Source organism: Tauraco erythrolophus, chromosome 28 (genome assembly GCF_009769465.1).
Source record: "Tauraco erythrolophus isolate bTauEry1 chromosome 28, bTauEry1.pri, whole genome shotgun sequence".
NCBI classification, from domain to species: domain Eukaryota; kingdom Metazoa; phylum Chordata; class Aves; order Musophagiformes; family Musophagidae; genus Tauraco; species Tauraco erythrolophus.
The window spans coordinates 4,037,518-4,063,831 of record NC_141492.1 but is presented as its reverse complement, the minus strand read 5'-3'; the positions used below and the strand labels follow the sequence as shown (position 1 = coordinate 4,063,831).

Below are 26,314 nucleotides of genomic sequence, written 5' to 3'. Positions count from 1 at the left end.
ATGCCAAAATCTTCATATGAGCCAGAATTCTATGCGGTACCTAAGAGAGCAAAGGGGAATGGGGAGTCTTGCTAGAGTCCACAGTCAAGAGGCAAGACCAGCCCTTCAGAAGTGCCAGTTTCCCTTTACAGTGGGGGATGAATTGGGTCTGCATCTGTGTTTGGACCTTAGGATAATCCAGAAATGTCAGCTTCAGGGCGTGCTAGTGTTTTTCTTCCTCTTCACCCCTATTGTAGTATCAGTTGCTGCATATGCTTTAGTGGGAAAACGACCCCAGGGTAGTATGGATGAGATGGAGGCAGAACAGCTGCTTCTGTAAGTGCTGCTATAGCCTAACCATGCACTGGTGAGTATTCTGTATTGATTGCTTTTTAAATGGCACAGAGCCCTTCTTTCTCTTTTATCTGATGCAAGAACATCCTTAGTTAGTTAAGCAAACCTTAACTTACTGCCCAATAAATTGTGATTTCCACCTAGTGCAACTGGAACTAAAAAAAGGAATAAACAGATAACTAATCTCTCCCCAAACCAGCACATCTAGGATAATTTGAAGCCATTATTACAAGGCTTCTCCAGGTTTACAAGTAAACTTCATTCTCAATAAATGATTATAAATTAAATTTGACAGGAACTTACAGCAAGTGTATTCAAATCTGTTCAATTGAGCATGAAATATGCTCTGTAGAAATACACAAAGAATTCCAGAAGTGCCCATTTGGGCCTCAGCAAGTTGGGGCAGTTAATTATAAGTGGCAGAGTGTGGAATAAAAAGTTGCAGATTGCATTTTCTCCATTTCATTAGAAACAACTGAGTTGAGCATTCCTTGATTTCCTTTTTCTTGAACAGTAGAAATTATTTTCTTTTTCTTTTTTTTTCCTAACATTTATAATTATAATGTACAATTCTCAAAAAAGGAACAAAAGCCTAATGTCAACTTCCCAAACCAATTCTAAAAATTCCTAGAGCCTGGCTGGAGGGTCTAATGGCTGGAAATGTGTGTGTACTTTGGCCCCCCGCCCAGAAGAGTAAGTGCCCTCATGTGTGAAAATAATGTTAATGCTGGTTATGGGCTGAAATCCCAGTGGAAAGAACATCAGCTGCAACAAATTGTCCGGTTAAACAGACTGGAACACTGCCAGTTCTGGAGCTAGGACACCCTTCTGCTTACTCTTCGGGGCTGAAGGTACCAGTTACCTAACTCCAGTTAGGACGAGGACCTAAATATCAAGAAACTGGTGTGCTTCAAAGAAGTTAAAATAACCTTGTTATTGTTCCCCAGGCTCCCCAGTCTGTAGTTTGAGCTGGGGAACCGCGATCGCTGGCCAGAGTGCTTGGAGACTGGCCGAACCTAGCACGCCTGTTCCAAGGCATAGTGATCCCTAGTTTTTTATCAAACTCTTTTAATCCTTTTCCTACTGTAATATAAATACACAGACCAGTATATGATATGCTGAGTTAGTGACAGTTACCACAGCTTAAGCTCGCTGAAAATCCCACACAGTTGGTTTAGGTGATGAGAGTAAAGATACTTCTTTGGTGCCTAAAATGTGAATAACCTCCAGCTGAAAAGCAGTGAAAGGGCAGTTCTTCAGGTTGTCCTGGGTACGAAGCAGGAGGTGCTGCAGCGTTGGCAGACAGGACGTTGTGCTGTATACCCATAGAGCTTACTCTGAAAATCCTACTTGCTTGTTTACCGTGCCAACCAAGGTGGATGTTGCTCTCAAAAGATTACTGAGCTAGCAGCATGTGTATCGAGCTCTGGGGAATAAATAGGGACTTGAGAGAAAACAACCTTAGGGTGTACTCATAACTGCACCAATCATCCTGCCAGTTGAGCCATGAAATAGCTTTTGTTCTTGCTTTAGAGGAAATGTTTTCTGTTCCAGGCAAGGCCAAAGCTTCTTTGCAGGAGGGAAATAGCAAAGTCTGCAGAACAAAATTGAATTTCTATTATTATAAAGCATGGAAGAGGATACCAGGTTTATGATATCCTGTTGTGGTGTGCACAGTAAAGCTAAATACTTAAATAGAAATTTGACTTTTAATAGTTAGTTTCAATCCTTGCTGGAAGAAAATGATGTTTTTGGAAATTTTCTGAGTCAAGCATTCCAAAAGCCAACCAACCAAAATGTTTCTGAATCAAAATATGCTCCCTTGGACAAGCAGTTTCTGAACTTGATGTCTGGAAAATTTCTTGTTTGCCCTTATGTTCAAGCAGAGTCTGCAATGTGGCAATGTATACAAAGACAGTGGGTTCCAACAAGAATTACTTTTATTTCACTAGCTGTTAAATACATTATTGCTGAACTGTTCTTATGCAGGACCTTAGCCCAGGATTCTTTTTTTTTTTTTTGACTTAGCGTAGACATTTGTCTCTAAGAAGTGACTCTCTGTAATGAGGCTGAAAATGCCTGTAAAGTTTTTAATCCAGCAAGAATTTGTATGTTAGACTCTGTTTTGCAGAAGCAACTACTTGCTGTTCTGCTCCTTATAAAAAATGTGCATAGGTCTCAAAAAGCCCGATAGAAAACATTGGGCCTCTTATAAGCTGTTGTTCAAAGCAGACACTGGTGCTATATTTTAAGTTGGGATCTGGAGGAAGTTCCCCAAAATGTTTGGTTCTGTGTGCTTTAGCTGTGCTCAAAAGCATTTCATTAATCTGATCAACCCCTGTTATTCCCCGTTCTCTTTGGCAGTAATATATCAGGAGAAGCCCAGCTGCACGTGGAAGTGCCAGACTCCATCACTACGTGGATAACTGAAGCTGTGGGCCTGTCGGAAGAGAAGGGGTTGGGCATTGCCAGTCAAACAGAGCTGAAGACATTTAAACCTTTCTTCATTGATTTCACCTTGCCATACCACGTCATCCGGGGAGAGCAGACCAAAATCCCACTGACTGTCTACAATTACCTAGCTGTCTGTGTAGAGGTAACAGCCCTCTTTATTCCTGTTGCTGAGTCACTCAATTCTATTTTGTCATCAAAATTTCCTAGGTGATCTACAAGTTACAGTAGATAGGGTGTAGGAATAACCTAGTGATAAACTCAGCATAACTGCTTTGATATAAATATTGCTTTTCAATATGAGTAAATGTCATTGCTTTATTTACTTTTTAGCTTGAAATGACTGTAGTAGTCTGAAGTGCCTTGCAATACTTCAGAAATACAAATATTGAAAAATGTAGGCAAGACAATTAGGAAGCTGTTGCTGAAAAACAGAGAAGAATTCCTTCATAATCAGAAAGCTGCTGAAAGTAGTTTATTTTGAAAGAATGTTTTTTCTCAAGAAATTCTGTCTGCCTAGATGTTTTCTTCTCAAACGTGTTCTCTGTCTAACTCCAGTAGTAACATTCTGAACTGCTTGTAGAATTGCAGAGTTGAAGGCAGTGCTGTCGGTTGAATGCATTACTAGAAGGTTTGAAGAATTAAGTAACATGTGCATACTATGATTTTATTAAGCACTTTGTGGTTTTCAGGTTTTTCACGTGTATCGATTGGTTTTGCAGCTGAAATTTGCAATAAATGGCATTCAAAAATTTTCACAGGTTCATGTGAAGATTTCTGTTCCAAAAGGCATAAAGTTTGTTGGGCATCCTGGGAAGCACCATCTGACAAGAAAGAAGTGCGTTGCCCCTGGGGAAGCTAAACCCACCTCTATCGTTTTGTCCTTCAATGAGCTTGGACTGAGCAACATCACTGGTAGTATAGAAATAAAAATAGTTGCTGCTTGAAGGAGTCTTACAAGTGTTTCTTTTTATTCCTCTTTCAGAAGAAAATTCTTATTTCCCTAGTATCCCAAAGTGGAATCCTTTGTTCCACTTGCTGCCAACTTAGCTTTTCAACCTCATTTGTTTCTTAAAAACAGATTCTATGGCTGTGTAATGCTCTGAAGAATCCGTATGAACACACTTCGGGAGATTCCCTAGTCCTCAGTTTTCCTGTTGTGTGATATGTGCTCACGTAAAGTTTGAACCTGTTACATCTCCCTGAAGAGATCATAGGAAATTTGTAAATAAGAGAACAACCAATTTTGTACACTTTTCCTTCAAATAATCCCAGTAAAAATTATGCAACACTGGAAACTAGAGTTTCTCTGTAGCTCTGTGACTGTCCAAATATTGTCCAATTTTAAATGTGAGTGTTCAAATACTTAGTAAATGAAGGTAATATGAGAGCTGTAATTACACAACACTTGATGTGTTGTTAATCAACTATATCTAATTAGTTTAGATCTTCACTTGAACTCCTGAAGATCTTCCTGTCACAAAATCTCATCTTCTTTCCCCTTCTGTTTCTTAGCAAAAGCTTTTGCTTATGGTAGAACTAATTGCTGTCAGGATGGGATGCAGACCTTAAAAAATGGCAAGCACTCAGAGGACAATTATATGGACAAAAAGACTCCAGTGGGAGTGGATTATGTTCGCAGTAGCGTTATTATTGAGGTAAGAAAATACAGCTTTGTAATAATTCAGGAAAAAAAAAATAGAAATACTTGGGGAAACCATGAAAGTTAATCAATGAGTAGGTTTATAAGAACCTTGAAGTTGATTTATTGTATGTTTACATGATTGGAAAAAATCCACTTTTGTGGTATGTGTACAGAAAGGGCCCATTTTGTTCTGAGTTCGTGCTGGTGAATCTTCAATACTGTTCAGAAGAAAAAGGGATAGAAATTTTATCTGATATGCTTGCTCTTCATCTAAGAAATATGCTGTGATGTGAGATTCACTGGTAGGGTTTGTCATGTCTCTAGCTAACAGAATACAGTGTAATAACCTTTCTGTAAAGGATATAAAACACTGCACAGCAGCAAAATATTATTTGTGTATTTTGTAAGTAAACTGAATAGCTGTTACTGCTAAGCCAAGCACTGTATTTTCATGCATGGATTTCTGTCTTTATATAGCCAGAGGGACTGCCCAGAGAATACACCTATAGCGTGTTCTTCTGCCCAAATGGTAAGTTCATGATTCAAATGAGATATTAAGTTTGCTTGATTTAGTTATAAATAGAAACATGGGGCTTCATCTCATGAAAAAAAAAAAAAAGAAAAAATTAAAAATCTTTGTTTCTGTTTCTCTATGATTGATGAGTTATGGTGTGTAGGAGGAACTCTGGAATAAAGAGTCTTTCTTACCTGGCTGGCTAATTATGAATTTACTCTAACTGCCCAAGCGATTTCTGGAAATGGCAATTAAATTCCTTTACTTTATGGAACAGTTTAAGTATTCAGCACTGTGGACAGTAACTGTGACTGTACTATATTTTCAGTTGCTGTTTTAAAATTCAGTTCTGGAATCAGTATGTCCTTTCTGCCTGAGATTTGAATAGCTCAGAGTTGGCTCCAATAGCTAAACAGAGATGCTTTTGACCACTTAGATTAGAACTGAAAAATGGCTTACAGACTTCTGAGAAATCCGGCTGAGCAGCTTGAATTGAAGCATCTCCTGTATTGCAAGGGGGTGTAAATAGAAGATGAGAAGTAACAGCCACATATACTTTTATAATTTGTTTAAGGGAAGCTGGAAAAATGAACGTGTACTTGGGAAAGGTCTGTTTGTTTAAAATTTAGTAGTTAGGTATTGGGTTATTTTTAAAGTATGTGAGCTAAGCTCTAATTCTTACAACATTCCATTATTTTTCTGACTAGAGAAAATACACATTTCTACACCTAACAAATATGAGTACCAATACATGCAGAAACCTGCCCAGATGACACACTTTGACATTGCTGTGAAAGCACACAATGATGCTCACCTGGCCTTGTCCTCTGGTCCACATGACATGGCAGAGATGACTGAGATTGTTATTGGTGGACATCAAAATACTAAAACATGGATTTCCATAAGCAAAATGGGTGAGCCGGTGGTCAGCAGGGACACAGCTGGTATCCTCTCCTGGGATGAATTCCGCAGCTTCTGGATCAGCTGGAAAAATGGAATTATCCAGGTAGTGAATTTATCTATTTAATGGTCTGGAAGTCTCTTGCTTTCTGAAATAGAGTTTGAGCACACCTAAGGCAGATTTTCATTAGGCTTGCTGTAGAAGGTGAAAGCTTCGTTCCCGTTGCTTTTTCTATATGAAGTCTTGCTCAGACTGTTTTAATCAGAACGTATCTGCTTGCCACATTACGTCCAGGACCTCAGTGTTCGATGTTTTTAGTGCTAAGTATGCTGAAAGCCTTGGAGGTCAAGGCTCTGGAATTCTCATTAAACATCCTCGGATTGTTTTGTGGGTGGGAAAGAGAAAGATACTGGTCTATCTACAGCGTTCTCTGCTGCACACACAACTTACCATGTCCAAGGACACATGGCAGACTGACTTCACATGTGTGGGTTCTTGGAACTGCATGATTTTTTTGTTCCTTTCAGGTTGGCCATGGTACTCGAGTGCTAAATGAGTCTATTATTGTGGAGTGGACAGTCCCCAAACAGCTTGAGGTGAAGTACATTGGCTTTTCCACAGGCTGGGGGTCAATGGGAGAGTTTAAAATTTGGAGAAAAGAAGAGACTGATGAGAATCACAATGAAGCATTTACTCTTGGAGTTCCCCACAACATAATTCCAGGATCAGAAAGAGCTACGGCTTCAATAATAGGTATCAATTATGTGGAGGTATCACTAGGTACCAGTTATCAAATATGAAAACTCCAGCTGTTACTTGCTTCTGACCAGTATTTGAGTAACACAGACCAGATAAGATAGTCGTAGGCAGTTACAAGGGTATATGCTGCTAAATTCTGGGACTAATAATTGTGGGGTTTTTTTGGTAACTTGTTTGAACCCTGTTTGAGTTGACAGTGACTTCAAGTTGATACCATCTGAGGGCTTTGCAGAGGCACTGTCTGTGAGAATCCATAGTGTTTGTTTCGTAATAATCATAATCACAAGTTGTGCTAATTGTGTTCTACACTGGTAGTCTAAATTGGCGAGTCATGGATAATCGAACTCTGAAATGTGAAATTGCTTTATTCCAGCAAGAGCTTGAAGGGCTAAGACTTAACATTTGAAGGACTTCCAACTTACGATACAGTTTATTTAAGCTGACTATGTGTAGCTACTAGAAATTAGTGTAGTCAGGTGGGTTTTAATCATAAGACATCAAAAGGAAGTGAAGTGTAATTCCTTGGTACTGAACATATCGCCTCTTTCAAACAGGAGATGTGATGGGTCCTACATTGAACAACTTGGACAATCTTTTGCGATTACCGTTTGGATGTGGGGAGCAGAACATGATCCATTTTGCTCCTAATGTTTTTGTCCTGAAATATCTGCAGAAAACCAAACAACTCAGTCATGAGGTGGAGAGTGAAGCTACTGATTACCTCGTTCAAGGTAACTCATTACGCTTACAAGTTATAGAAGGAGAAAAGACTTGTATGTTACAAGAGAGTTTTGCTGGTATCACGTTGTCCTTTCATCACTTGGGATACTCTTCATCAGAGAATTCATCATTTCTTGCAGGATAATCTCATAGGTTAAATAATTTTGACAGTAAGATGTTTTCCCTTGATGTGTAGCCTGTGCTTCCCATCAATAACTCGTACTTTACACACCTATTGATTTTTATTTTTTTTATCTTTTTTTTTTTTTACTTAGGCAGCTTATTTCTATGTTTAAACATCTCAGAAAGTCAAGGAAAATTAAATTTTGTAAAAATCTGTACGTTTATGTTTTTGCCTTATTCCTAAATTGTCTTTCTAGTCACTACATGGCTCGTCTCTGAACTTTCTCTTTTTTAATAGTATTTTCTTAGTAATGGTATACCCAAAATCAAAAGTTAGTGTGCAAAGTAGTTAACATAGAGCCATGTAACAAAGGCTTTTTTCTGTCCTTTCGGTATCCTGTCCTGTCTCACTAAACAGCTCAAAGTGATCCATCTTTTTCTGCGCTGTTTTTCTCAGCATTTGTTTGGGAAGAGCCACATGCGAAATAGTTTTATAATTAAATACAATTCTCAGGACAAGTAAGAATTCAGAGATCATTAAAAACAAGTATGACCCAGAGGGACAAAGCTGTCTTGTGTATGAGTCAGACAATAGTCATGTCATGAAATCAGAGGTGACAGGATTAGGTGATTCTCCCTTGAAAATATCAATATAAAATGTAATATGTAATATATTTACTGTATTCAGCAGCAAAAACCCAGTGCTGCTTCCTTTGCCTGGCTACGGTCTTTTCACTTGGAGTTTTTTGTGCTTGCTGATAGCAGTAAGATAAAGGGAATTTTTTAATTGTTTGGGTCAGTTTTTTCTTTGCAATATCATTTGCTTTTGTTTCTTTTTATGAATCTGCAAACCTTCCAGGTTTTTGGCTCCAAACTCTGCCCGCTAATTAACCCTTACAGAAAAAATCCTCTAGAGTTTTAAACTTTTCTGTGTTTATTGGAGCCCTGCCAAGTACAAGGTTTAGATGGGAAGGTCTGTTCGCTCACTCTAGAAGGCTTTTGTGACTTACCAAGCCAGAAAACTTTTTAATCACTTAGTCATCCGTCACAGAAAGTGCAACAATTCCCAACAATTGTTGGGAATTCCCAACAATTCCCATATATTCCCTAATCTTCAGAAGTGGCCTGAGCTCAACTAGTCAGTAATTTTTCTACATTCCCACAACGCAGTTCTACAAAAGCAGGTGAACAGGTGAAAACTAGAAAGGTGAACCTCTGCAGTGAGTCCCGTCATCTAGAGGACTGTTTAGAAAACAGAAGATTTCAGAAGAGGAGGACAGGCATAAAGTCCGTGCCACTGTCAACCTAGCAATCAGAGAAGAATGAAGAGCAGTGAAGCATAAGTCAACTCAAAGTGAACATTTGAATAAAAGAACCGAGGAAATTATAAGACTGATATAAAAATACGAGTACTTAATTTGTCCATCTAACGCACTGGAAATGGACACTTAGGAACAATTTAAGGAGGAAGTGCTCAGTAGTAAATTGTATCTGAGGCCTGTGTAGAAGAAAAGTAATCTAATTTAATGTAACACCTGTTTTTTGGAGGAAGAAAGAAAAAGAATAATATTACTTATGCTTTCTGCCACATACTTGTGGTAAAAAGGTCTTCATCTGGGCGTTGTGAGATATGTACAAGAGCATCATTAATCTCTAGGACTTTGTTCCTCCCATTTTCCAAACCATTTTATCTCCATTCCCTGCAAGCATCAGAAGGCTATAGAGCAGCAGGAAAAAGCGTAGGAGTCGTGGGCAGTCCTTACTCAGGGATTGTGGAGCTGCCTGTATCTGGAGAGGTCAACAAAGAAACTTCACTTCCAGCAATTAAAAAGTAATCAATTCCCATAAAAACGTCATGCAGTGTGGAATAAAACATCTATTTGTGTGTCAGAGAATGAAGCAGGCACTCAGTGTCTTTGAGATGATCTTGCAGGTTTGACATATCTCCGTATCAGAAGTACCCATTCCGAAGGGTTCGATCCCAACGGGCGTTTAAGAGCTTTATCAAAGTCGGAATTCTGTATTCCTCAGTGTAGAGACTTAGAGTGCTTGTGTGGATGGGCAGTTCATGGTTGTAAGACAAACAGGTTTGAGAAGCAAATTATTTTTCTAGTAGGAAGAACACTTTGACTATATTTTTAATCTCAAAAGACGTTCTGGTAGAGAGTTCTTATCTTCAGGATTCAACTTGTTGATAATTGTTGTCTAAAACAAGCCTTATAATTAGCTGGGAAGTGTTTGTACATGGTAAGATCACAGCTGGTCCTGTCATGTTACGTTAAGTTGTCCCAAGCAGCACCTTTGGAGAAAAGTCTGAATCCCAGTTATACCATTAAAGGAAAAAAATTTCATCTGCGTGATGCTTTCAGTGAAATGGAAGGAGAATGACTGTATGCTTAATCTTTCTTTTAATACTGCCTCTTTTCAGAGGGGTATCAAATTTTTAACCCAGAACTGGCCAAAATGCAGGAGTTGTAGTCTTACAGATGTTAGCCGAGTGGATTTCGGAGTCAGCTACAGCGTATCTCTCACAGCAAAAGAAGAGGTTGCCTCGGGCAGCAGAATCCCTTACACTAGTGCCAGATGGTCGGAGCCTTCGTTCACTTCACATACTTGTTTTCCTTTGTGCGAGGATTTTGGACTCCCCCAATTCTTTTGTGACTTCCAGGCTACCAGCGCCAGCTGACCTACAAGAGACAAGATGGTTCGTACAGTGCTTTTGGCGAGAGGGATTCCTCGGGGAGTATGTGGTGAGTTGCTATTTAAAACAGAGTTAGAAAATTCAGTGTTTGCTAAATGGGAAAAATACACAATTGGCAAGGAAAGACGAGTAATTTTCCAGCTTCCATCGTGGTATTGCACATGGTGGAGAATAGAAATAATACTCAGTGACTATAGGCTTACTGTTTCAGTGCTGCTGAGTGTTCATACTACACTACTAGGTGTATTAGAGTTGTTTCAAAACTCAGGGGCAGGTAACATAGTCACATCTACTAATACGTCCAGGCTTTAGGCACAGAAGCTATAGTTGAGGATCATATTTGATCTACTGGGATTGGAGTAACAATATATGGGGCATTTAAGCATCTAACTCCACTAGGGAATGGAGCTTCACCTGAAGCATGTACAGAGAAACCTGCTGTCTCTAGAAGTGGCAGAGGCTTCTAGCAGGGTAGAAAAAAAAACAAACACAAAAAAACAATCCAAAAGAACCCAAAAAAGTGTTTGTCCCAAGTGCTTCATATCCCCTTATGGATGACATGGAATGGTATGGACTTATGCCCTGAGAATTGAAGTGTGGGGCCTTTTGGAGTCAAACAATATGAGAACCAGAAACTCTGAAATTGAGCAATCAGCTCCTCTCACTGATGTGCCCCTTGGGAAACCGTGGCATTAAGGTTGTGCGTTCCATCACATTAGCGTGTCAGTTGACTGTAATGTCTCAGATGTAGTAGATACTTGTCTTCATTCATTTGCTTGTGCTGTCATTTGGCTTCTACATCTGCTCCGTATTTTGCTTGAAACTGATTTTTCTTCATGAGCTCATCCGAGGGGAAGTACCACTTCTAGGATGCTGCTGCTTCAGTGCTTCTAAGATAGTAAACTTTTATCTCAGATCTGGCATCTCCCAGTCCCTAGATGTAAAATATGGTGACACAGAATGACCTCACACTTGAAAAATTCCCTGCCAGGCAGCATGCTTTCTACCCTCCCATTCCTCAGAGGCTTGTAAAACGAATGATTCAATCTCCCAAAGCTGGCCAGAGTTCGCACTTGTTGCATGTCAGAGGTTTAGAATTCCAAAAACACTTCTGTTGCTTTCTTAAGTCTTAATTCTGTCTAAAGTCTTAACACAGCCTCAGACTTTAGCAATGGGATTTCTTTTTTTTTTTAGTTAAGACAGTAACAAAATGGGAAAATTTACTCTCTTTTCTTTAAAAATAATCCCATATTTATAAGGATATTGATTCTTAATTTAAAAGCTTTTGTAACTTGGGTAGCAGGTGAGCATCTGTAAAAGGGAACTGAATTTCAGAGTGCGTCATAACTAAGACAAATGTATCTTCCAGTTATACTTTTCAATTCAATGAGTGGACCCTTAATCCTACCCTTATCCAGAAGTTTGGATAGTGTTCGGGTGCTTTTATGTACCACTATATTTTTTTTTTTAGCAACATTTAGTCTTTCCTCAACAAGATTTTTAAAATTTGTGCTTTCTAAGAATGTTGTTTTCCCCTTACTGATACGTTATCCTGAATTTGTTTTCTCAGTAAAGATGATAAATTCATATTTACAGGCTAACAGCTTTTGTCCTCAAGTCCTTTGCGCAGTCTCGTGGGTTTATTTTCATTGACCCGAAAGAACTAACAGCTGCCAAAGACTGGATCATCCAGCATCAGAAAGAAGATGGTTCTTTTCCTGCTATGGGCAGGATACTCAATAAGGACATTCAGGTAAAAACTACACAGACTCAAAATCATGCACTAGGTGCATTTTTAAAGTTATTTTCAAAGCATGAAGTGATGCAGTTTCCTTATGCCTAATATGAATATTGTACTTGAAAGGTTAGAATAGTGTAGGAATAACCAGAATTTCAGTTAAAGAAAGTCAATCAGAACGTACCTGTGTGCTGTCCCGTGAGAACGGGAAGCAAGATGTCAAGTCTTGGCAAACACTTGAGAGTCATGTCTCGGAGTATGAGGTCATTGGTTGTGCTCTCAGGCTATTGTGAGGGAAGGAAGCTACAATGTTAGGTTGGGTTCCTAAATTTCGTTCTGCTTATGTGCAAAGGAAAAGAAGCTCTGTGATTCCACAGCTTCTCTTATAACATAATCGTTGTCTTGCTTCAAGAATCTTTTTATCCAGTGTCCCTTTCTCTAGTTTTCATCAAGTGGTTTTGTGTTTCTTGCCCTCCAGGGTGGAATCCATGGTAAGATCTCCCTGACAGCTTATGTGGTTGCATCTCTTCTGGAAACAGGTGTAACTTCTGAGGTAACAAAAACACAGAATATGTAGAATGTGAAAGCAATTTTAACTAAAAATGCTCTCTATTTATTTTTAAACTTGATTTTTAGTGCTGTTCTCTTTCAAAGGGTCTGTGCTCTCTAGAATGATGGTATCCAGGTAACAGAGGCTGTTTGAAAGCCTTGAGATTGTTCTTAACTAAGGAATTTATTCTGAAGTTATTCAAGGTGATCTCCCTTCCTTCTACCATCAGCTGAAGGTTGATTCTACCAGAGCAAAACTCTTTCCTTCAACCCCATCCTCCAACCTCTCCCAGAAATGGTTGCAAAAAATGTTTTCTGCCTTGTAATTTCAAGGTGTGATTGCAGCCTACACAGATGCTGGTAGCTTGCCTGCATACACTCCAGAAACCCTTTATCTAGCAGCTTAGTGCTAGTAGCAGTTTAACTAGAGCAGCACAGGCTTCAGGGGTCCAGAAAACTTTTGCAGTCTGCCTTTGCTACAGTGGCCAAAATGCTACTGCTGTTAGCTTACAGTATCTTTGGAGAGCTGCACTCCTGTAGTGTGCTGGATTGAGGACTCTGGAGAAAAATGTTTCTCCTCTTTGTAATGAGACAGAACAGGAACACTGCAGAAAAAAGAATAGCTACATAGGAGCGTGGAATTATGCAGCATAATTTTGGAAGTAAAAAAAAAAAAAAAAATCACTTTCCGTACAACTGGTGGTTTAGATATTGCTTCTTAAAACTCGTGGTGAAAACGGTGCTCCTCTCCTCTGTTGTGTTTTTGCCCACATGACTTTCACTAGACTGGAGATGCTCAGATCACATCATAGTTAAACACTTCCACTGACTGTGGGTGGGAAAATGTCCACTTGCAGATGCGCTGGGCAAGTCATGAATACAGCTCTTCCCTTGGTTGCAAGTGAAAGGGGGGTGGTGGGCGAGTAGGTCTGTACAGGTAGAACTGGAAGATGAAAACAGGAGGTGTAGTGGCTGTTGCAGCATGGCATGGTGGTCTGTACTCAGACTAAAGGATTGCCCATTCAGGCAAAACCTGAAGAGTGAGAAGGAAGAGTGAGACCATGCTGCCATTGCAAGCAGATACCCCCTAGCCCCTAGTTTTTGTTGGGGTGGAAGGCCTTCAACCTTATTAAAAAAAAAAAAAAAAAAAAAAAAAATTAGAAAATCCTCCAGTGCTCATAGGGTAACTTGCTGCCTCCCTGTCAGCAGTGTGCCTCTCTGAGAAGTGATGTGATGCTCTCTCTGGGCTGCTGTGTGTCAAGACAGCCCTAGCGTTTTTATTTGCTGGAAGTGCAGTTTCTGTGGATCTAATGGTTTTCCTAGAGGACATTTGCAAGTGTTACTAATGATCTTAGCTAGGAAATGAGGAAGGGGAAGGTTAGTGCCACAGGGAAATCAAAGGAAACCAAATTACATCAAGTCCAATTAAATTGTTTCTATAAATTATCAGAGCCACGTTCCTACGTGGTGAGGTCATTGAGGGAGTTAATAAAACATGTTTGTTGGCTGCAGGGACCCCTGGGAACCTTGGCCTTTATTATCCTCTGGCGTCTGCTAGACGCTCCAGAGTGTCAGGAACACAATCAAACATACAGTAGAGAGCTCGCTTCTGCTCTGTTCATCTGCTGCCTTGCAGGGGCATGAAATTTCTTCAGCTTAAGGGGGGAATAAATGTGTCTTAGTATTAGTCTAGGTCATTCTTGCTAAGCTATTTGCTCCCTTTTTTTTAAATTTGTGGCGCATGGCTTTTCTTGAGGAAAGGAAAGTGTTACTGTCATTCTGCAGAGAGCAAAATGCATTTTTCCTAGGTTGGTGGGGTTTTTTTAACAGACACAAAGTCATGAGAAATGCTTTTAACTTCTGAGGTATTGTCGTAGTTTTAGCTGGGACAGAGTTTTTAACAGTCTTTTAAAAACTCTGTCCCAGCTAAAACTAGGACAGGTATAGAGGCTGGTACTATGTCTGGGCTCTTTCCTCTGAATATAGGAAGAAAGAACAGCTGTTGACAAAGCAAAGCACTTCTTAGAGTCCAACTTGCATTCAGCAGAAGACCCCTACACTACTGCCTTGATGGCTTACGCCCTGACACTGCTGCACAGCCCCTCTGCCGCTGCGGCGCTGCGGAAGATGAACAGCATGGCTATTACTCAAGGTACGGTGCTCCTGGCTCCAGTCCGGCATTAATCCCCCCCTGTTCCCCTACAGGACCACCCAAACAGCCCTTGCAACTTGAACGATGTATTTGAGTTGCTGGAGAGGATGCTGTGACACAAGGTCTTCCTCACAGCACAATCTGACTTTTTAAGTCCTGGTTCTCTGTCAAGAGGGCTGAGCACCTTAGTTCCACGCAGGCAGCCGATGCTGGAGGAAGGCAAACGTACCAGAGGCGCCGCAGTGACTTTCCTGTCAACATGACAGAGTTTGCCTTGTAATGGGTCACATTCCCTGGTGGTGTATTTTGGTCCAAAATCCAGGAATTACCTGATTTGTCACACTGAGTCATCTTTGTAACTGCAAAAGAAGCCCCTTGCCCAGGGATGCTTGTCGAGAAGGAGGGAAGGACAGTGCAGTTCAGGGCATGAATCTGTTCTTTGAGTCGCTGCAATAGTAGGATTTGTTTTTTCCTTATACAGAGGCTTAGCTGAAGTCCTGTTGTAATAAAATATATATTCCACTGCCCTGTTTTTCTAGATGGCTTTACACACTGGAGCTTGACTGGAACTCTTGTTACTGATGAAGATACCTTTATGGGATTTAATGATGGTCTCTCTCAATCAGGTACTTGTGCTGCAAAGACAGAGATAAGAGAATGGGCTGCAACAGCAGGTCACTGACTGTTTGTACTCTAGTGAATTTGTAATACACTTAAAAATTTTCCTTACTTCCCCCCCACCTCGATTTGGTAGCATTCCTGGAGGGACACAAGGTTTTGGTCCTCAAAGAAAGCTTGTTTAGGCAAAGTGTTCTGAAAATGGCAGTGCCAGGGCAGGATCCAGATGAGATGAGAGCTCGTAAGAGGCAGGTAACGGAACGCTGAAAGAGCTGGTTAAGAGCAAATGAGAGACAGAACTAGATGTGGCTGAGGCAGGACTGGCTTTTCAGCCCCAATTTTCACTCCAGTTTTATAAAGACAGCGAGTAACACAAGAGAGTGATAGCTGTATGGGATTCCATCAGGGAGGAATAATTTAAAATGGAAATCCGAGAGGAGTCAAAACCATTTGATTTTAGAGCTGTTTAGCTTTGTATTTTCAAATAGACCTAGGGATTATATACCCAGCTTTTATTGGCAGTCACTGGCTTTTCAGCTGATTTCCCAGACTTTAATTATCAAAGCAATAACAACAGTGAATGATGCTGTAATTTGCAAGTCACACAAGGCCCTTGTCTTCTCTAGTATGGTGCAGGTGCACCAATGTTCAGAGGGGATCTAACTGGATATTGTATGAAAATCTTTAGGACAGGAATACAGTATGGGCAGCAGCAAAGTAGAACTGGAGTGGGAGAGAAATTACTTATGGGATACAATCAAGTAGAGAAAAGGTTATCTATTGTGTGAAGGAAAGAGCTTATGTTGGAAGCAGAGATATCTTTGGAAGATGATGCATCTTGGGTGCAGACGTCTTTTAACTTCATTTTTCTCTTCTTGTGTTTACTTCTTCAGACTCAGCTTTTTTTTTTTTATTTTTCAATTAATGAATATTCATAAACTATCTCTAGACCTGCCCAGATCTCACTTCTAGCTGATATTCTGATTTTTTTTCTTTATTCCCCCCCTCCCTTCCAGTTGTTTCTGCAGAAGTTGAAATGACATCTTATGCCCTTTTGACCTACACACTCCTGGGAGACGTGGCCTCTGCGCTCCCGGTAGTAAAATGGCTTTCACAGCAGAGGAACGCGCTTGGAGGATTCTCATCTACCCAGGTGGGCTGCCTCCAAAAAAAGCAGCTTCACTGCATGCGTAATCAATTGTACAAATCAATCGATTCAGGAATGGCCAATGCAGAGTTTCCGTCTAGAGTCTAGACAGAAGCTGTCTGTAAGAAGAAAAACTTTCCAGTGCTCTTTACCATTTCCTCCTCGGACTGATAATTTGAAAGGAACCTAGGCTTTCTCCTCACAGATGCCTTTGACAGTAAAAGTGAACAAAACTGATATTTGTTTAGCTATCTGAATTAATAAGAAAGATTTTTGCTACCAGAAGCTGATGACTGTACAGCACAGTGCTTGTTTATAGGTTTACTGTGCTCCTGTGTTCTTCACTGTTCTGATCTCTCCCTCTTCTGATCCCTAGGACACATGTGTAGCTCTGCAGGCTCTGGCTGAATATGCCATCCTTTCTTATGTTGGAGGAGTCAACCTTACCATTTCCTTGGCTTCTACTAATCTAGACTACCAGGAGACATTTGAGCTTAACAAGATGAATAAAAAAGTCCTGCAGACTGCAGTGGTAGGTGGTTTTGTATTTATGTGGCCAAATTCTTAAAGCGATCCCTCTGAGCTGGGTTCTGAATGACAACTCAGATAAGTTCAGTACTGGTAAAAGCACAAGATAAACCCTGAGATCTTGGGACTTTCTGGGGTTTTATGGTTGAGTTCCGATCTGAAGGAGGCGGCACTCAAAGTTAAAGGTGTTTTTCATCATAACTAGTGCCTGATGCTTGTTTTGTGCTGCTGCTTGTTACTACTGTTGTTAAATGCAGGTGGCTGAAGAGAGTAACTCATACTCACTTCACTTCTTCAGTCTGCTTTATAACTAGAAAGGTGTTTTGTATAGAATAAAGTTAAAATTGATACTCATTTCCATTCCAAGTGCCATGTCTTATCTGGATCTTAACTGTGGATTCTCCTCAGATCCCCAGTATTCCAACGGGGCTGTTCGTGAGTGCCAAAGGTGAAGGCTGCTGTCTGATGCAGGTAAAGTTGCCGTGGGGCTGGAGAAAGTATGTGCTCTCTAAACTCACAGTCTGTTTGCTACTTTTTAAATCCCATTTTGCTGTGAGGAAGGAGTTATGCTTCAGTTTCTCTCAACGTAATTATATAATGTGATGTTGCTTTAACTCATAGAAGTAAAAGTGGTTGTACTAAGGTGCATCTGCTCTGGTACAGCTTTACCTGTGTGTAACTGTGTTGCAAAGCCTCCGTTGTCTCTGTGCCCACCCTTACCTCTCTCTGAAGAGATCTAGTGTTTATGCTGGTCTTTTAGGGAACATTTGTAGATGCTACAAAACACTGGGGTCTAATAAATTGCCCTGATTCTTTTGTTTTGTGTTGTTTCATTCCTTGCCCCCTTTCTACTGCAGATCGATGTCACTTACAATGTACCTGATCCTATTGCCAAACCAGCTTTCCAGCTCCTGGTTAACCTCAAGGAGCCAAAGTCAGAGCAGCATCTTCAAGCTCCAAATCTCCTGCGGTCTGCCTCTCCAGATGAGAATCGCTCTGAAGCCTTGCACAGAGAGAGAGCACTGGTGGATGATGATGACCCAGCTTCAGATCAAGACCATCAGGAATACAAAGTCATACTGGAGACGTGCACTAGGTAGGAAATACCAGTTTGCATCATGTCCTGCCTGTTTCTCAGAAACAACCTAGTTTGCTCGTTAATCCATCTGTACTGGTACATTAATTGATACAGGAAAAATACCGAATTCTCTCTTGCTCCACTGTCCATATCTCAAATAGTGTGAGACAGAACACCTCACACGCAGAGTGCAGAATTTCAACCATAATTGTGGGTTGCAGGACAGTTATCGCATGGACTTTCGAGTGTTGTCTGCTGGCATTAATAATTTTAGTGCCAAGTATATGTCAAAGGTAAAGAAATAAGAACAACATTTACAAAGAGGACGACACCTTGGGTTTTTATTAATAAGTTTCATTATTGCCTCTCAAACCTTGAAGACAAATTGAATGTCACTTGCTTGTATCACATGGAAAAGAAAAAGTTCTGGGTTATTTTCTAGGTCTTCACTAACAGATTTTTCTTAAAAGCCTAAAAAAGCTAGGTAATTTTGATTGGTTAACTCATATCCTTAACATGTGGGTAGTTTTAGAAATTTTATTGACTTAGCTTTAATGTTAGAGTTGCTTATCCTTCAGTTTGGGATACCAAAAACCTAACAGAACATGCTTGTTACCATGGTATGAATTTGGAATTTACGATAAAGGCACGTTATATGCAGATATTTGTTAATAAGCTTTCTAAAGCTCACTGCTTATCTCCTTATTCTGCATAAAGAAATTTAAAATAATTTTTAAAGATGGCATGATACTAAAGCTCCGAAGTTTCATTCCTAGCTCGCAAAGTGCTTCACAAGGACATTAGCAGTTCTGTCTCATTTTACAGATTGGGAAACTTAGGAGAAAACGGCTTGCCTGTAGACAAACAGCAACAAGAATAATTTCTGACCTCTATTCAATCCACTTACACGTTTTGCTTAAACATGTTGGTACTACTGCAGTTATCAGGCGTTGCTGATCTCTTTACAAAATGTTTTGATTTTTAAGGACGTTGTTGGAAAGTTGGCCCAAAAGAGGGAAAGCCACAACCAAAGTAAATAGTAGGGCTTACATCATCCTACTGTAGAACAGAAGAAACCATTCCCAAGAATTCCATAACTATTCTGCATATCTATGACCAGGAGCATGGCAGGTGGTGGGGCTACAGCTTCACTGAACTCAAACAGCACAAATGTAATTCATGGAAGTGGGAAACTTTCACCCCTCTATCAGTTTCTGGCTCCTTCCTTCCTGCAGAGGCAACGCCATCCAGTGACTACAGTCCTGAAAACGGTTGCGCTGGCTCCAGGCAAGGATGAGATCTTGTTATCTCTGCCAGCACACTTGCCCCTTGCTCCTGTGGCCGTGTTGCTGGCCAGGCATTTTTCAGCCTAGTTGGATTCTTCCTGCCACCAGTAACAACAGCCAGTGACGAGCAACTCAAACTCATCACCCGCAAGTTTGCTGGGGTTGGTCTGGCTGTGTGTAACACAATATCACTTTCTCAACCCCTTCTCCCCCTGCCTAAGCGTTGCAGCTTGTCCTGGGGACGTCGGCTTTGGAAATCTTGTCAGTCCCTTGAAGATGCCTGTAACCAAGGAGCCTGCCCTGCATCAACACAACCTTTCTGTTGTTATTTCTGAAATTTCTGCCCTGGGAATTGCTGGAGCAAAGACAGAAATTTGAGAGGAAGCCCAGTCCGAGGAGATTGATTGCTTGGAAAGAAAACAAAAGCAAATGAAATCTTCCCTTTCCTCCCCTTCTTCCTGTAATGATGCTCTTTTAACTCCTTCATCATCTGATTTAGGCAATGCAAACAGAGGAGTGCATCTAAGGATGACAGTTGAAACATTTTGAGCTGGGGATGTTCTTCAGAATGTACCTGGTTTAAGTGTTGTCGTGCTCAGTGAAGACCTTTGGGAGAAAACAGTATGGCAAACAGAGGGCTGTGATATAACAGAGAATGGGAAAAGTGCAAGTAAAGGGATACCATAGGATATTTTAGGGAGCATGGTGCGTGGAGTTAGATTGGGATTAACAAGGCTTAATGTCTCTGGGAGACTGTCAGCCTGGAACTGTCTTGCACAGAGCCAGCTGGATCTGTCCACAGACCATCCCGTGCTGCTGTGGGCGTACGAGCTTGGGGATGGCATTACATCCAGGTTGGCTCTGTGCAGAGCCTGAGCACACTCACTCACCCACACCCCCACTAGGCATGGAGATCTCCATGTAGAGGTCTCCAAAGAGCCCTGCAGGAGCCAGTTCGGATCTGGCAAATCTGGTCCTGGAAGCTGTTCACTGTTTCCTCAGTGCTGGGCACTAATGAGCCCTCTTGGGTCCAGGCTCGTTGTCGTTGTGGCGCAACCGAGCAGCAAACAGGTAAGCTGCCAAGGAGGGATAGGTCAGAGCTGACTATATGTGAACACCAGGAAAAGGAGTGTTGTTCTGGAATTAGCAGGAGCTGCTTTGTTATGGTGTCAACTCTTCTGCCATACTGCAAGAAATTGAAATCTTTTGCAATGGCCCAAATAAACTTTCTCTCCACCTCTCCCTGTGTGTGTTTTTTTTTTTTTAATGCATGCTTCAGCAGTAACAACTCTGAATTTCAGTGATTTTTGGAGTCTCTGCAGATACTATAGAGAACAATATAGACAGTGAATTCTGTAACACTAATAACTAGAGAGTGAGTTTGCTGGCTCATTAGCAAAGGCATTTTTCTCAGTGTCAATTAGATGCTGGAGGGAAATGGCCATTTACGAAACCCCCAGGTTGAATGACTCTGGCTGGTGTTGGGAAGTAACATTCCTCTTACACCACAATCCATTTACAGCCCTCCACTTAGGAAAGAACAGAAGTCTCTTCTACTCCAAGGGGTTATTCCCTTTTACCAAGTTCATTTTCTCAGTGACTAATTGAAAAATGAGACAAGTAGCCCCACAGGAGACCAGATCCTTCCTTCTGCTTTTCTGCCTGTTTGCCTGGACACCTCCTACGTCTCTGCCCTCTGTGAGTTGTGCTTAATTTTTTTTGAATAAAAGCAGGAAAGAGGATTTTGTAAAGTAGATTGTCCTTCAAGGAAGAGTAGATCCTTTTCATTTTCTTTCCCCTGAAGTTTGTTTTGGTTGTTCTCTATCCTGAGTTGTCCTGTACTGTTTGTTATCTTGGATCCTGAGTTTATTTTTCCTCTTTCTCTCTTTTTGTTCTCATGGGAAGATGGCTGCACTCTGGATCTTCTAACATGGCTGTCTTGGAAGTGCCGTTGTTCTCAGGGTTTCGTGCAGATATTGAGAGCCTAGAGCAGGTAAGACGTTGTAATGAAGACTGCAAGACATGATCTTGGGCCAGGACCAAGATCTAATCCCTGCTCTAATTGGCAGGGATTCTCTTTGGGGAGCAGTAGGAAGCAACTGCTGTTGAATGTTAGAGCACTGTCCGAAAAGATGCAATTAAAATTGAGGGAGTAGGAGATTTAACTTGTCAAAAAATATTTATCTGAAATGAGTAAACAGATGTTCCGAGCAAGAAATGAAGGTTTATTACTGAGCACAGTGCACAGTAATTAAATGAAACCCATGTGGAAATGCTGAAGTGAAAATGTGCTCTAACAGGAGCTGTTTATGGCTTCTTAGTGGGCTGTGTTATCTCCAACATCTGGATTCCATTTCTTTGGAGGCTCTGTGTCTTGGAATTTTTTGCCTTTTTTTCTTTTTTTTTTTTTCTTTTTTCCTTATGGGAGAACATCATGTTTATTGCAAGCCAAAGTGAGGTGGACAGAATGTGCCTCTCACCCAGCCAGCCCTCCAGGGAAGATGAACTGTAATCTTTGCTTTATATTTTGTGGAAGCATTACAGTGTATTCACTGGTGGGTTTTATGCTGCAAAAGAGTTTTTAAGGACTATGTAACTAAAGAGGTCAAATCTTTGCATCCTTGAGAACTGGTAAAGAGCTATATAGTATTTTCTTTCCAAAAGATCTCTTCTATTAATAACTTTGTCTTCATTAAACAGGAGGGGCTGGAGGGATTTGGGTAAAGAATTTTAAAGTAGAGTTGTAGTGAAGACCAGGCAGCTTAATTTGACATCCTAACTCAAGGAAAAGCACACATTGCATTGCCTTCTCTAGGATTTCACTTCATTTGGCTAATTTTATATTATAAACACACTGCATTTTCTCAGAGAAAATGAGGCCAATATGTTACTCTTCAGGGACTTACAATCCATGTCAAAAGCTGCTGTCAGAAAGTCTCCTGGGCTGTCGCTGAAGCCAGAGAAACTTGTGTATAAATCCCCGGGAGGAGAATTTCATCCTTTTGGTTCGAGGGAGCTGTGCTGGAATACTTTTGTACAGAGATGTGTGTTGATCAGATACAAAATTATTCCTGTAAAAAGAAATATCAGTGTTATTTTAGATCTATTCACAGGCTGCATGTTGAGAGTTCTGTTTTTGAATGCATGCGTATAAAACATATCAATTTTTAATCGGCCTATTGACCTTTGAGTGTGATATTCTCTCTCACATGCCACAAATGGTGCAACAAACTGAATATGGCTATTCAGTTGAGGCAAGACCACCAGTAAGGGGTCTCCAGTATCCCTGTGGTAAGAGAAAGGAGGAAAATTAGGTGAGGGGGCCTGTAGTGGGTTTGGTTACTATTCTGTCTCCTCCTGTTGAAGGTACTAGAGTGACAGGCATTTGTATTGCTTTCAGATAAGTTCTCTTTCATAGTAATTTACGTAAATGATGGCAGAAAAAACATGGATGGAAACCTGGCTTGGGACCAGAGAACTCAAAATGGGACAGGAGGAGAACGACAGGATATTTTTATGGTGTTAAACCCATGGAACATTTTATCAGCAGAGGAAAAGGAGGAGTAAAGGGAGGGAAAGAGTTGAAACAAAAAGCACAAAGGGGTTTTCATTACTGAAGAACAGAAAAATTGTTGGGTTAAGTAACAAATCCTTGTACTCCTTATTTGTCCTGAAACGGGCTAAGAAGAAATTACAGAAATAGGAGCTCCCGCTGTCCAGGCTGCACGGAGTGAATATCTCCTTTACCAGTTTCAGCAGGGGAGAGGTTATGAGTTTCCAGGCTGAGAGTCCTGAGAAGATCCCATAAGCTCGTGTAGATTCTGTCATTTCAGTCCCTGAATGCTTCTTCCTTTTTGCCAAGGCAGCTGTGCTCTGGTAGGAGGCTCGATTACATGGCTGGGCCAGACAGGTGTCCCAGATAAAGACTTGTAAAGCAAACGTGCTCGTTTTGTGGCTACTGAAAGGCTGCGACACGCAGCAATCTGCTCCTGGGCTGTGTCTGATGGTTCACACTGATCCGTGCTCAGAGCACGGTGTGCGTGTTTGGAGTAGCGGAAACACTGAAGATAACTGTGAATATATGGTTAACGTTGGGATATACTCTCTGCAAGGAAACTCTGATTCTGGTTCCCCACTGAACTAACCGTGTATTGTTTCAAAACTTTTGTCTGCAGAACCTCTGTTCTTCCTTGTCTTCTAGAGCGTTGCCATCACCCTTGTGCCCTGTGACACCAGCCTGCCTCTGATATTTGGCTTCTCATGGCTTCAGAGGTTCTTGCGTCGCATTCAGTGCTGTTTTGCTGGTGCCTCTGCACCGCTCGTTCCTTGACCAGGTGCTGGTCAGCACTCCTAAATCAGAAACAAACACTGGGCATGTGGGAGCTAGAGTAGAGAAACAGGGAGATTTACCCACACTGCTTGTGTCAGATAGGTGGTTCTGGGAAGCATCATGTGTCGGCTTTGTGTCCTTCCTCTGCTCTGTCCCTGAGCCTGGCCTGGCTGGAGGCAGGCAGGGTGAAAGCAAACTGCTCTGCTGCTGCACAAGAGGTATCTTCTCAAAGCTGAACGAGCTCTCTGGCACGTTAGGCTTTCTCTAGCATCAAGCAGATCAGTTGGTTGTGCTTTGCCTTGTGGTATCTCGTTGCCTGTCTGAATCTCGTGTTCCTTTAGAGAAGCACCAGAGTCCCAGTGTAGCCCCATCCGTTAGGGTCTCTGGGCACTGAGCAGCAGGTGCTTTGTTTTCCTTTCTCCCTGTCGTAATGGGAAAAGGAGCTGATTCCCTTTCTTAACTGGGAAGGCTGAGCTCCTGCACCACAGAGCTAACCAGAGTTAGGTCCTTTCAAATCCCAGAAAGGTGTCAGGCACTTCGTGCAGTGCGTGCTGGTTCAGTGTTTGTGAGACACAAAAGGGCTGTTTCGAAACGCACCGTTCTGAAAGTTCTTTGGGCAAAAGACCGTGTAGTTGGTGCCTTGATTTGGAGAGAGGATTCAGGACTGGGCAGTGTAAATCCATAAAACCAGAACTGAATTACTTCCTTCGGGCAGTAGGAGATTTTGCTGAATTGGGAAGGATGTTGCATCTGCAAAGGGGGGATGTTCCCCTTGAAGAGCTGAATTCCATCTTTCTTATTGCAGAAACCCTTTGCATCTGTAAAAAATGAAACGTAGGGAGAAAGATCAAGCATATATACAGGTAGGCAGTGAAGAAGCGGCTACAAGCCCTGTGACTTATTCATGGCTATCAAACATGTATCCAAATCATGCTGACGAAAATGAAATTCTTCCACTGACGACCCGGTACTAGTTTTATCTTGTATTTTGGACACCACCTTCAGCAAAGCCCCGCGGTTCCCACTGCTTCATTTTCTTGTTTCTCTAGCCGTTTGCCTCTCCTCCTGGTGAGGAGGGGCAGGGCCATAAATCAGATTCCTGGTGTGTTGTTTGCCCTCACAAGGGAGCAGTGTGCGCGGAGCGGACCCACGTGCAGCTCCGGGGCAGTGATGGTTAATGAATGCTCTGTTGCACGTAGGGGGCAGCCCCCCTGGCTGGGCAGCCACAAATCCTTCTAATAATGCTGGGTGTCGACAAGGTCAGGAGGTTGCTACAGGCTGGTATATATCAAGCTTCACCAGAAAAATGCAACTTTAGCTGAGCTGAGCGTTTCCCGGTGGCGCCAGCCTCTCCGAGCCCTCATAAAAGGGCTGTCTGCAGCCATCTACTGCTGAGTAATAACAGCCACCATCAGGCCCCTAAAAATTATAAGGACAAATTAAATTGGCCCTTTCCATATTGTGTGGGACTTAAACACATGTTCCTTTGCTTGTTACAGTAATAGCAGGAAGCTGTGTGCAAGGTTTTACAACTACGAGCACTTCGCTGAAGAAACTCGCAGTTAAAGCTGTTGGTAGCAGGTTTGGGCAAATTTCAGTAGAAATGCTTTTTGCTTCATGTAATTCTTTCGAATGCACAACAATAATGCTTTGTTCTCCTTTCCACAGAGTTTTCATTCTAAGATCTCAAAATTACTTAGGAACATTGACCAAAAAAAGAGAGCCAAGGAAATATTATCCTTGTGTCACAAACAGGATTGTCTGACAGAGAGGTTAAAGTAATAGGTCAGTTGGGAGAATAGAAGTGTCTGCTCTGGTCCTTACTTCACTCTGCAAACTGGGATAAAAACACAAGAGTCCTCTTCCACAGACCGTCGTTCTCCCTAGTTTTTGGATTACGTATTTCTGACGTGATAGAAGTGTTCCGAATACAATTTATCAAAACAGTAATGATTGATCAACTGATCAAGTACTTACAGCGTGACAGTCATTATAATATTGAGATGCTAGTGTTCCCAATATGGAAAATAATGAGTCTGTCTTTTGGAAATTTTAAAATAAAACTTCATGGAATTATATCAGATGATAGCATTTATATTTTGGTGGCAATTCATCAGCATTCTGTACCAGATAGTTACTGGATTCTTCGAGGTGGTGCAGTAATTCCATAAATGAGGGCTCTTGTGCCCTCTGAAGACGATGATTGTGATATACGTACAGACCTACAGCCAGCACAAGATTTCACAGAATTTCATAGAATTTCTAGGTTGGAAAAGACCTTAGAGATCGTCCAGTCCAACCGTCCCTAATCCCCCATTAAACTATATCCCTAAGCAGTTCATCCACCCTTTTCTTAAACACATCCAGGAATGGGGACTCAACCATGTGCATTGAAACTCAACTCAAGATGAGCTGGAGCGTTTTTACAAATGGCTGGGTAGATCAGGGGCAGTAGCACGCCAGATACAGGAGTTAGTTACTCCTAGACTGTGTTCTGATACTCCTTTGATATGCAGAATGTCCCAAAAGAAGAGGTGGTCTTTGGGCCTGACTGGTACAATGCAAATTACAAATCCTTGTGTCTCAGAGGGAGAGAGGATGAGTAGCAAAGGCCTGGCCTGACGTCGTTGGTCAAAACGGAGGATGCCTTTGGCTCTTTCAAATGGCTGCTCTTTTCAAATGTAAGGATTAATTTTCCTGGCAGAAGAATGTTTTGGATTTTTCAGCTGGTGGGAGAAGGG

General features: G+C 41.4%; 1 protein-coding gene across 1 annotated transcript in view; it reads left to right on the top strand.

Annotated features, from left to right (window-relative positions):
* CPAMD8 (C3 and PZP like alpha-2-macroglobulin domain containing 8) overlaps window positions 1-26,314 on the top strand; it is a 54,075-nt gene that overhangs the window by 18,762 nt on the left and 8,999 nt on the right. The window contains exons 20-36 of the mRNA XM_086627598.1: window positions 2,698-2,929; window positions 3,546-3,699; window positions 4,300-4,442; window positions 4,907-4,958; window positions 5,651-5,949; window positions 6,372-6,597; window positions 7,158-7,334; window positions 10,115-10,196; window positions 11,744-11,900; window positions 12,364-12,438; window positions 14,421-14,586; window positions 15,126-15,212; window positions 16,221-16,357; window positions 16,728-16,883; window positions 17,288-17,350; window positions 17,737-17,975; window positions 21,149-21,236. Of these exons, the coding sequence (XP_086483724.1) occupies window positions 2,698-2,929; window positions 3,546-3,699; window positions 4,300-4,442; window positions 4,907-4,958; window positions 5,651-5,949; window positions 6,372-6,597; window positions 7,158-7,334; window positions 10,115-10,196; window positions 11,744-11,900; window positions 12,364-12,438; window positions 14,421-14,586; window positions 15,126-15,212; window positions 16,221-16,357; window positions 16,728-16,883; window positions 17,288-17,350; window positions 17,737-17,975; window positions 21,149-21,236 (2,533 nt within the window). The remainder of the gene's footprint in view (window positions 1-2,697; window positions 2,930-3,545; window positions 3,700-4,299; window positions 4,443-4,906; window positions 4,959-5,650; window positions 5,950-6,371; window positions 6,598-7,157; window positions 7,335-10,114; window positions 10,197-11,743; window positions 11,901-12,363; window positions 12,439-14,420; window positions 14,587-15,125; window positions 15,213-16,220; window positions 16,358-16,727; window positions 16,884-17,287; window positions 17,351-17,736; window positions 17,976-21,148; window positions 21,237-26,314) is intronic.